The sequence below is a fragment of the Malania oleifera genome, chromosome 3 (genome assembly GCF_029873635.1).
Source record: "Malania oleifera isolate guangnan ecotype guangnan chromosome 3, ASM2987363v1, whole genome shotgun sequence".
NCBI classification, from domain to species: domain Eukaryota; kingdom Viridiplantae; phylum Streptophyta; class Magnoliopsida; order Santalales; family Ximeniaceae; genus Malania; species Malania oleifera.
Genome location: NC_080419.1, coordinates 18766026 through 18777607, shown reverse-complemented (window position 1 = coordinate 18777607; position 11582 = coordinate 18766026). Strand labels below are relative to the sequence as shown.

General features: G+C 41.5%; 1 protein-coding gene across 1 annotated transcript; it reads left to right on the top strand.

Annotated features, from left to right (window-relative positions):
• The first annotated feature begins 1224 nt into the window (after positions 1-1224).
• Positions 1225-2912, top strand: LOC131152382 (uncharacterized). Its single transcript, XM_058104233.1, has one exon. The coding sequence runs from the start codon at positions 1614-1616 to the stop codon at positions 2193-2195; it is 582 nt and encodes a 193-aa protein (XP_057960216.1). The 5' UTR covers positions 1225-1613; the 3' UTR covers positions 2196-2912.
• Positions 2913-11582: the final 8670 nt, after the last annotated feature.

The following is an 11582-nucleotide window of genomic DNA, read 5'->3' as shown; positions in this document are numbered from 1 at the left end:
CAAATCCAATGACTTTCCAAACACAGAATAAGCGTCTTAAAAATCAAATATTAAGAAAATCATATGAAAATTTTGAAAACTTAGGAAAATTTTGTATCTTTTTACAAAATTTAGAGTATGTCAACATTCTTTGTTCATTTTTAATGTCTACATGAATGTATTTAATAATGCATTGTATTATACTAAACTTGTCGCCGTATGATCCGGAGGTCATGTGTTTGAGGCGTGGAAAAGTCTCTTACAAAAATATAAGGTAAGACTGCTTGCTATAGATTCATTGTGATCCTCCCCTTTTCTGGACCCTACATACATAGGAGCTTTATGGACCGAGTTACCCCTTTTATTGTATTATACTAAGCTTCTTTTTAGATTCGACGCAAATATTTTAACATTAAACTTTTCATTAGTCTTCCAACTTAGGTATGCATAAACTTTTATTTTATAATACTTTTGTGTTTTTAATAATTTGTAATATTGATTCTTGTATATATTAATATGAGTTCAATTATTCAAAAATAAAAATTTAAATTCAATTATTCATGTATGGAGCATCGTAACAAATTATGCAATATAAATATTAACAAATTATTTCAATATTGAAAATTTAAATTTATATTTGAAAACTAAAATTTAAATTCATATCAATTTAACATAACATCAAAGCAAATTTATATCTTATAATGCATGAATTCATAAATAATTTAATCAAAAATTAAAATTTCATCCCCCCACTAACACGAAATTAAGAACCACAAACCTAACACGCCATTAATTTTAATGGTAGATCAAAAACCATAAAATCACAAGTGATAACCTACCAAGAGAGAACAATTTTTGTATGCATCTGCCCCATACGAGCGTGTGATGCATGCGCATCCAAAAGTGCAATCGGTACCCTTAAAATCAAAGACCCCTCGCCAACCGTCCGATCTACGTAAGCAATTCGGACGTGGCAATAGCTAGGACGGTTTATCAATCCGGTGGTAGCAGGTCGATGCAAACGGACCCTGCCCAAAATTTATTGTCTGGGTGGGCCCCACCCGAAATAATTTCCGTCCAAAAAAGAAAGGAAGAAAACGACAACTGACTCCGCCACCTAACGTCGTGAGGGAGAAAGCGACGGGAACGCGGGGCGGACTAACGGCGAACCTCGTGACGGGGTCGGAGTGGGCCCCATAAGGGGACGACTGGGTCCGGTCAGCCTTGGCCACCTGTCCCCTTCCACCTCTCTGGTTCACGCGTCGCTAAGAGCGAAGGACGGTGCGAACGCTCCCCTACCCAACCCCACCATTTCATCTTCTCCTCTCCGCTATATATCCCCACGAAACCTCCATAGCTGAAAGCTCAAAAACAGCAGAGCAGGGGCAATTGAACCCCTAAAGAAAGCCAAAAAAAAAATCCACCCAATTCAGAACCGACATCTCCCATTTTCCCTATCCCCCTCATCTCATCCCTTTCCGAAGGAGGAAGAAAGGGTGAGTGAAATTTAGCATACCCAAACGTGTTTTGAGGTTCAGGACCTCATTTCTCTCCCCTTTTCTTCTCAATCCTATACTGGGTTTTGCTCTTTTGAGCTTGTGAGGAAAGCTTTGTACGGGTTTCGAATAGGATCCATGGGGACGGAGGTTTTACGGCCGCAGGACTGTTTGATCGAACGAATTAGAGTAGGTCCGGCGGTTTTTCCTCGCCGGAAGAATAGCTATGGCAACCCTAGGATTAATCGGAAACCGGCGGTCCGGCTCGAGAAGTCGGACCAGAAGAAACGGATCCACCAGCCGGAGGCGTCGATCTTGAAGAGATCGAGCTGCGACGACCTCAGATCGGCGAAGAGCGGAGGTGGTAATCTCGTGATGGGGCAGGTGACGATTCTGAGACGGGGCGAGTCGTTGGATTCGAAGCTTAAGAGCGAGGCCTTGAAGAAGAGCAGCGAGGAAATGATCGTGTGCGGGACCGAAAGGTTGGGGCCCGACCCGGAAATGGTGCCGAAACATATCCGGATCAAAGATCCGAGGTCGGTGTTTTCGGCGCCGCCGGGGGTGTTCCGGCGAGACGTTTACGCCGGGTCGGCGTTTTCGGTCTCGCCGTCGCCGGATGCGCTCCCTTTGCCGTCGTTCTACAAGAAGAAACAGGAAGTATCGCCGGCCGTCGACGACTCGGCCACCAGAGATCTCCGGCGCCTGCTCCGTCTCGAGTAAAGGATCTGATGGATCCAAATCCAAATCCAAATCCAAATCCGAAATCTAAATGTTCCGATCTGGCTGGTTAAATTATCCCTTCTGCGTTTCGCACCATTAAAGTCTCCTCTCTCATTTTCAGGGTCTGTTCTTCCATGATTTTTTTAAATGGGGGGGCAGATCCGAAAATAGAGAAACAATGGGGAGAAATTAGAGATGGTACGTGTTACTATGCTCTACAACTATTGTTGATGCTGCTGCTGCTACTATGTCTATCTAGAACTATAAGGATGAATCTGAATTGCTTCATGGGATGGGATGGGATGGAGGTTTGGTTAATTATGGGGTTTTTGTTGGGTAGAAAATGAAATTAATGGGGGTTATGTATGTAATTTAAGGGAAATAGTGTGGGTTGGGTATGGTGTTTGTGAATCTGTGGTCTAATCGTCTGCTCTGCTGTGAGGGGTTTGTAGTTTGTACGTCTCTTCCTCCCCTGTATTGTAAATTTTAAGGAGAAAAAAAAAAGTAGGGAAGTGAGCAGATATCCTTTTTATTGTCTTTCTCCTTTGTTGTTGATCTTAATTTTTAAGCTTCCTTTTATTTTTTTCCTCTGCAGTTTCTTCTTTGTACAAGCTTCAGAGTCCCGTAAAGAGCATCTGTAAATTGACCATGCTGCTGTCCGTGGATCTCTGTTTTCTCTTAATTTTAATTATTCCCATGATTTGATTAGATTAAAAAGATAGTTGTAGCAGTGGATAATCATGAAACATGCATTCTGCATATAAATTCTCTCTGCATCTCTGGTTTATGAAGTTCTTATTCATTACTGAATTTATGTTCTGCCATGTGCATGTGCTTTATTGCTCAGTTAATGTTTCCCCTGTTGTTGAGCTTGCATGCTGGGTGATCTCCTCAAGTCCTCGTTGCCATTTTGGATGTGTGGAATAGTCTTCCTCCACTTCCCAGCCATTCCCTGCCTGCAAGAAGCAATATGAAAGCGGGAGTAGTGGTGTTGTATCCAGAACCTTTGCTCACCATGTCTCTATGGTACACAGGCTGCAAAATTTAACCCACCCACTTCTCCATTATCCTTCTTCCAGGCTCACCTTATCTGGACACAAACTCGTTTGCTCCTTCTCCACCTCCTTCACACAAACTCGTTTGCTCCTTCTCCACCTCCTTCACACAAACTCGTTTGCTCCTTCTCCACCTCCTTCCTCCCCCTCTCCTCCCTCTTGAAACCAATTAGACCCTTCTACTGCAGGTGGTCGTACTCAAAATTGCACGCAGACTGCAGTAGAATCTATCAACCTAAACGCCCATACTGTTCTTGGTGCTCTCGGAACACTTTCATCACCCCCTGCTCCTATCACCAACTCGACACCCCAACTTACTACTACAACTATGCTGTTGGTGCCTCTGCCCTCCCCACCATCCTCCACTTAATCACTCTTCATGAAAACTTCAAAGGCCTCACCAGTACCAGCATACGTCTCCTCCATGGACCTGGATTGCCACACATTAAAGCCACTCACCTCCCCCAGCCTTTATCCTCTGGATTGATCATGTATGGATGATCCTGCATCCTCGAACTTCCTCGACTTCGGTGCATGTTTTCTCAAATCAAAAGGAGTGATAGTAAACACTCCTGGTATGAGCCCGAAGCAATTAAACTGTTGCAGAGGGGGATGGTATTCCACCACTTTACACAGTATCTGACCATTGGTTGTAGACGTGTCAAGAATGGAGCTGGTGCCTATATGTCATGGGAATGTTTGTCGGGGCTCAGTGCGCAACAAAGTCGGAGTGTTGTGCATTCTTGGCAGTGCAGCATAAGGACTGCCATGGGGTTTGAGAGGAGCAATCAGAGACTCCTGCGGGTGGTGAGAAGTCCGCGGCTCAGTGACGCAGAGCGCAAGTTGGAGGTGGTACTGCCCGAAGGATTCTTGGAGAGGGGCAAAATGTTGTCGACACCGCCAGTGGCTGTGCTTAGTCGGGACTTCCTAGGGAGGTTTGTCGCCCACTGCTTGGTGGAACTCTGGTGGGGGAAGGGGTGGGAGTGCTGGAAGTGGTGAGTGTGGTGGTGTGGCTGCTCTATGCCGAGCAGCGAGGTTTGGGTACAGGAAATGAAGCTGGCAGTATCCATATATAATTGCAGTAATCTTCACCATCTTGTGTTGGTGGGTGGAGAGGTTGTGGAAGATGGGATCAACAGGGCAATGCGGTCTGAAAGGGGGGAAAGCTGCGAGGGAATGGAACGAGGAGCGATGGGGGTGGTGGCCATGGTGGCTTGGACCGGTGTTGGGTGGTCCTGCGCTCTGCATTTTCCAAGTTGTGGTAGGTTGGCGGAAGGAGGAATCATGTGATACAAAAAAAATAAGATGTCCCTGCATTATAAGTGTGAACACTTTTTGACCCGCCCATTTGGTAAATGAACTGCGTCCTATACTACTTGAGACTTGCTATCCCGCAGGTAGGCCTGGCAAAACGGGCGGGCGGGTCATAAACGGGTTAACATTAAATGGGTCACATACATCACAACCCTAACCCACCCGTTTAATAAATGGGCGGGTCACGGGTCAACCGTTTAATAAATAATTATATATTTTAATTTTTAAAATTTATTTTTTATTTTTAAAAATACTTATTTTATTTATTGAATCTTAAAAAAAAAAAAAAAGATGAAATGGGAAAAGAAAGATCCAGATCGGGGCCGAGAGAGGGAGAGTGACTGTTGATGCTATCACGCCGAACTGAGCGAGAGGGAGAGTCGAGATCGTGAGAGGGAGGGGGACGGGCTGTATAGGCACTCAGGCAGATAGCGTGCGGCGTGGGTGACGGCGTGCGGCATAGGTGACAGTGACGACGTGCGGTGTGGGCAACGGCAACGGCGTGTGGCGTAGGTGACGACGATGGCGTGCAGTGTGGGTGACGGCGATGGCTGGGCTGCTAGAAGCCTAGAACCGAGAGGAGAGGACCGAGATGAGAGGTTGAGAGAGTGAGAGAGGCTGAGAGAGTGAGAGCCGAGAGGCTGAGAGCCAGAGGAGAGCGAAGCTGAAGCATCGAAAGGCGAAGGCCGAGAAGAACCAGAGGAGAGTGAAGTGCAGAAGGTCGAAGGCTCCGGGATTTTTGGTTAGGGTTGGAGTCGGTGGACAGTGAGTGATATATATGACATAAAGGAACCACCGGGTGACCCGCTCAAACTCGGTTGAACCCGGTTATAAACGGGTCAATCCGTGACCCGCCCAATTATTAAACGGGTCGACTTCTTTAAACCCAAACCCGTTTTAAATAAGTGGGTCCGGGTGACCCGACGGGTTATGACCCGTTTTGCCAGGCCTACCCGCAGGTTAGGAGTGGCAAAACAGGCGGGCGGGCGGGCTGGGGTTCGGACGGGTCACCAATGGATTGGGTCATAAATGGGCCGATGTTAAATGGGTTACACACATGCCAACCTTAACCCGCCCATTTAATAAATGGGCGGGTAACGAGTCACCCATTTAAAAAATATGATTTATTTATTTTAACATTTTTTTTTAAAATTTCATATAAAATGACATTTTTTTTTTTAAAAATATTGCAATATATTTATTAATGCAAGAAATATAAATATTTTCTCCATTTTTGTTCTTGAAGCTCTCTCTGCCTATCAAGAACCCTAGCAAAATTGCAGAAAATCTCTTCCATCATAACCACCACCACCACCTCCACCATCACCATCTACACCCGCCCCAAATCACGGATCACCAGCAGTAGCAGCACAGCCACCACTATCTGCAGCACCACCAGGACCAACTTTAGTCGCTGATTCAAGACTCACCTCACTTCCCTCTCCCTCTAATCTCTAAATTTGTGCTTTTTCGTGACGACGAAGACGACGACACAGGCCTCTCCTCCTTTGACCATATAAAATATATCAAGTAACTCACCTCCACGGAGGTGATTCGTGGCTGCTGGTTGTGGTCCGTGGAGGAGACGACTGCTGGTTGTGGTTCGTCAAGGAGTGGATCGTTCGCAGCACCACCAGCATGTAGCAACGGCTGCGGTGCACCAGAGCCCAGAGGAGAGGAGAGGATTGGATTGAGAGAGTGAGAGCTGAGAGGAGAGGATTGAGAAAGTGAGAGCTGAGAGGAGAGCTACGGCACGGCTGCATGGGTTAGGGTTTTTTTGTGGGATGGTGGACGGATGTTGGGATTGGGAATCTGGGATGCATATAATTTTTATAAAGGAATAGGATCCAAATTAACGGGTCACCCGCCAGGTGACCTGCCCAAACCCGTGACTCGCCCAATTATTTAACGGGTAGACTTCTTTAAACTCGAACTCGTTTTAAACGGGCGGGTCCAGGTGATCTGACGGGTTATGACCCGTTTTGCTAGGCCTACCGTGGGTCTATTCTAAATGTTGGCATCCCTCCAAATGCATTTTTGCATATTTAGGATGCCTAATTTGAACATAATCTTGACGCCCATCATTCACTTTCTCTGAGGAGAGTAGGAGAGGCTCTAAACAGTGTGATCACCCCTATGCCGCATCTCTTTCAAAAAGAAATGAAAAGACATGAATCTTTTTAAAAAGTTCTTTACAAATCTCTCATGTCATTTTAAGCATTCTATGTATGTTTCTTGACATTTAATTTTTTGGTCATTTATGCTTGTTGAAACTTTATTTATTTTTTAAATATAAGCGGAATTTGGTGTCTTTTTGACAAAGTTAAGGGGAGGTATGTGAATTTTTTATAACATCAGGAGGTTTTTTGTAATTTTTAAAGTTTAAGTGGTGGTCCATGTTTTTTTCTCGAACTTCACAAGAGCTTGATATTTTTTATAAGAAAAAAAAGGAACTTCTAACTTGAAATTGTATAAATATTATCAAGAGATTTGTGTATTTAATATATTTGGTCTGTGTGCAAGCTCTTCTATATTTACTGTGTGATACGGTACATAACGTTGGAGCATACGGCAAAATCTCAATATTAAATTCTTGTTATAAAAATGTAAAAAATAAATAGAGACGAGACATAAATTTTATGTTGATTCGGCTATACCTACTCCACAGGCGGATGAGATCAAAACTTTATTATTACGGGAGGAATTATAATAGGATATGGAACTGGCCTTGTACAAGATATCTTTATCTTCTCTTTATCTTTTTTTCACTTTATCTCTCTTATTCTCTTATCCTCACTATATGTCTACTTACATACAAGCATCAAAATGTGTCCCAAATGAGAAAGGGAGGGTGCCCTTATATAAGACAATATGGATAGCCAAGCATTTATTAGGGGGGAAATCAAAGGGATGGAAGATGGGGGGACATACACTTTATAAGTACAAACATATGAGGCAGGTTCACATGAGACATGAATTAGTGTAGATATATAGGGTAGGTTCATAGTTGACATGGGGGACATCCACCTATATTTCATAATACTCCCCTTTGAATGTCACCAATATATTAACTCCTTCTGTCAAGATATTTAAGGTGTCTTATTCCGATGAGATGAGTCAATTTCTTAAATGTTGTAGTAGGCAAAGCTTTAGTGAACAAATCTGTAAGATTATCACTTGATCAGATCTACTGAACATTTATATCACCATTCTTTTGGAGTTCATGTGTATAGAAGAATTTTGAAGAGATATATTGTAGAGACCCGAAGAATTATAGTAGTTAAATAATAAAAGAAAGTAGAGAAAATGATTTTTCAAAAAGGGGTTTCAGTAGGGTCTTGTCGATGAGTGCTGGGTGCTCGTCGATGAACAGGCTTCTTGGTCTCGTTGATAGGGACATGCGTCTCGTCGACGAGAACTTACCGAGAGACTGTTTCTCAAGGTCTGAATTTCATCGATGAGGGGTAAGTATTCGTCGATGAAACTCCTTCTTGGACTCGTCGATGAGGAGATGTGACTTGTCGACGAGGCCACGTGGACAAGCATTTCTATAAAAGGCCAAAAATCACTTTCTGCGAGAGAAACATGCAGATTTCTCCTATCTCTCTCTCTCTCTCTCTCTCTCTCTCTCTCTCTCTCTCTCATCCTCTCTAGAAATCCTGCCTAATTTCACGCCACTTCGACGATCCAAAGCCGCCATGCTACTCCTAAGAAGATTTTCTTCATATTTGTTGGAGTGATCGTTGGTTGGGCCAACTTGGGAATTATCCCAAAATATGGGTAAGTTAATTATTTTAAGTTTTATAAGGTATTTGGTATTTCTGGATTGAGGAGGTGTAGTAGATGAAATAATATAGAAGTTTTGTTGGGGAAAAATATAAATTTTAGAGTGTTGAGTTAGGAACACCACAGGTACAGATTTAGTTAGATTGTGGCATTCTCAGTAGTCAGGTAAGGGGATAAACTAAATCAAAATTTTTCATGAATTTATTTACCATATTACAATATTTATTTTTAGAAATTATGTATGTATTAGCAGTGTTTGGGAATACTGCTGTTGAATAGGAAAATTGATTTAATGTTAATTATCAGGAAATATGATTTCAGATCAGGTTTTACGTTTAAAACTATTATTCATATTTGTGTGGCATGAGTATAATTTCCACAAAATTATGTTATATCTGAATATTATGATTTTCCTAGAATAAACATGTTTTTATCAAATTTTCAAGAAAACCATGAAAACAGTATAGGAACTATGATTTTATGAATATTATGATAAATAGTACAAGAATTTCATGTTCAGTACGTTATGATATGCCGGCGCAGATGCCATTATTCACGTTGGCTCAGATGCCGTTACTATGTATGATATGTAAGAATTCATGAAAATAGTATCATGTTGGGCTTTATTATGAATATGAAACAACCATGTAATAGTATTTGAAATGTACTATATGTTATTGGAATCTGGATGATTTAGTTTAGATTTTATGAGAACGATACCGTAGCTACAAGTTCAAGTTTAAGTACAAGTTCATGTTAATGCTACCACACATCTTATATAGAGTGTGGGAGATGACAGTTGATGTGACTTTATGGTAGTGCAGGCACTCTCCTAGCAGTCCGGACTAGGAGGGGCAGGCCTATCGTACTTACAAACTTATGTTTGATCTAGCATGGTTGGCCAACCATTTCTAGGTCTCGCCTTTGGGCCGCACAACCTAGTCATGTGGGGGTAATACATGACATTAGCTAGCTATCCATCCTGGGTATTAATTCATGTATTGTACAGTATATATAAGATGATTTACACGTTACAGAAATATAGTATGATACGTTATGTTAAGACCAGTTACGTTTTATTTAGAAAAATTACAGACAGTTTTACGAGTTATGATTTTATGTACTGTTTATATTTATCACACATGAATACTCATGTTGTCGCACACTGATATTAGTTTATTTCCCTTACTGAGAGGTGTCTCACCCCAGCATTATAAATATTTTAGGAAATCCAGATAGAGAGGCGGATAGAGCTCCGCGGCAGTAGAGACTGATTTGGCTACCATGTCAAAAGGGTGAGTTACTAAGCTAGGATCAGATGAGTTTTTGGAGTGAGACCCTAAGGATACTTTTGAGGCTTTTTATGGATGACTATATATATACACGTATACGACAGATTTAGTAGTACTTTTGTATGGTTTCTGGTGTTTTATGACATATATATAATTTTATGTGTTCCGCTGCTTAGATATCAAAATTGTATGACAAATATATCCCTAGTACCCATGAGTCTAGGTTGATCATGATCTTGACAGTCGAGCAGGATGATATAATTATTATTATTATTATTATTATAATGAAAAAAAAATTATGATAAAATAGGCAGGTCGTTACAGTTTGGTATTTGAGCTTAGATTGTTAGGTTCTATAGACTTTAAAATACAGCGAAAACAATACCAGAGTATAGGAAGATGATTTGTGATTTTATTCTGCAAGTTAAAGACAGGACTTCCGTGATGGTTTCTGTGTTTTTCCTTGTGACAACCCGAATAATAATGGGATTTAAGTGATAAGAGGAGGGGAATTGAAAGCGGTAACAGAAGGAGGAAGTCGACTTCGTCGACGACATTGCATTTTAGAAGGAAAACAAAAAAGGGATCATCAGAGCTTCGTCGACAAATCCCCTGTATTCGTCGACGAAGGTTTAAGAAAATTTGTTGACGAAGACTGAATTTCGTCAACGAAGGATGCGGTTCGTCGACGAAATCCCCCGTCTATAAATATGAAAAATCCGATTTTTAAACGTCATTTGAAGCTTCCTCTCTACACTCTCTCTCCTCTTCAGCTCTCTCACTCTCTCTTTGATTTTGGGCTAGTTTTACATTGGATCGAAGATTTGAGGCTATCACGACGCTCCTGACGAAGTTCTCTACCAGTTTGCCGGAGCGGATCGTTGGGAAAGTGAAGTTGGAAATCATATTCGAGTTGAGGTAAGACTTTTTAAGTCAAATTAGACTTTGTGATAGTTATAGGAATTGATGTACGCATGAAAATATTGAGGTTTAATACTGAAAATTTTCAATTTCAGGGTAGTGAGTAGGAAATCCTACGGGGGTGAGGCTAAGAAATTTTAGAGGCTTTCTCAGTAGTCAGGTAAGGGAATAAACTAAAGCAGATATTTTCCATGCAAGTTAATATTAATTATGAGTACACTTATTTTCAGAAAAGCATGCTATATTTGTATATCACATATGAAATGTATGTTTGGAAAATACTGTTATCATGATTTAAATGTATATGTATGTATGAGTTGCCAGAAATGATGATTTTAGAATATGAAGCATGACTTTAAACGGCACATGTGTGGCATGACCATTATTTTTATGTGAAGTGAATCATGACATGAATGATTTTACGAGTAAAGTATATTTTTAGGTATTTTGAAAAGACGAGTTATGCTATATTGAGTTTGATGAATATATGATAAATGAGTTATTTTCAGAATGTAAATACCTGAAATGATTTTGGCGCGAGACCATATTTATGCTATCGGAACGAGGCTGTATTTATATTTTAGCGCGAGGCCATATTTACGATTTCGGCGTGAGGCCGTATTTATGCTATCGGCGTAAGGCCGTATTTATGTTATCGGCACGAGACTGTATTTACTATATATTCGGCACGAGGCCATAATTACGATATATTCTGCACGAAGCCGTAATGATGTTATGTATGATCATGTGTTATATGTTATCACAACCAGGATGTTAGTTTAGTTCAGTTCAGAGGCTCAGTACCGTAGCTTATAGATCAGATGTTTATGATCAGATTAGTGCTAACCATCCCACGAGGGGATCAGAGATGGATAGTCGATGTGACTTTCAGTAGAGTGTGGACGTCCACCTAGTAGTCCGGACCAGGGTATGGTAGGCTTATCGTACTTACAAACATATTTGATTTGGCAGTAGTCGGCCAGCCATTGTCGAGTCCTGCTTTCGGGCTGCATAACCCG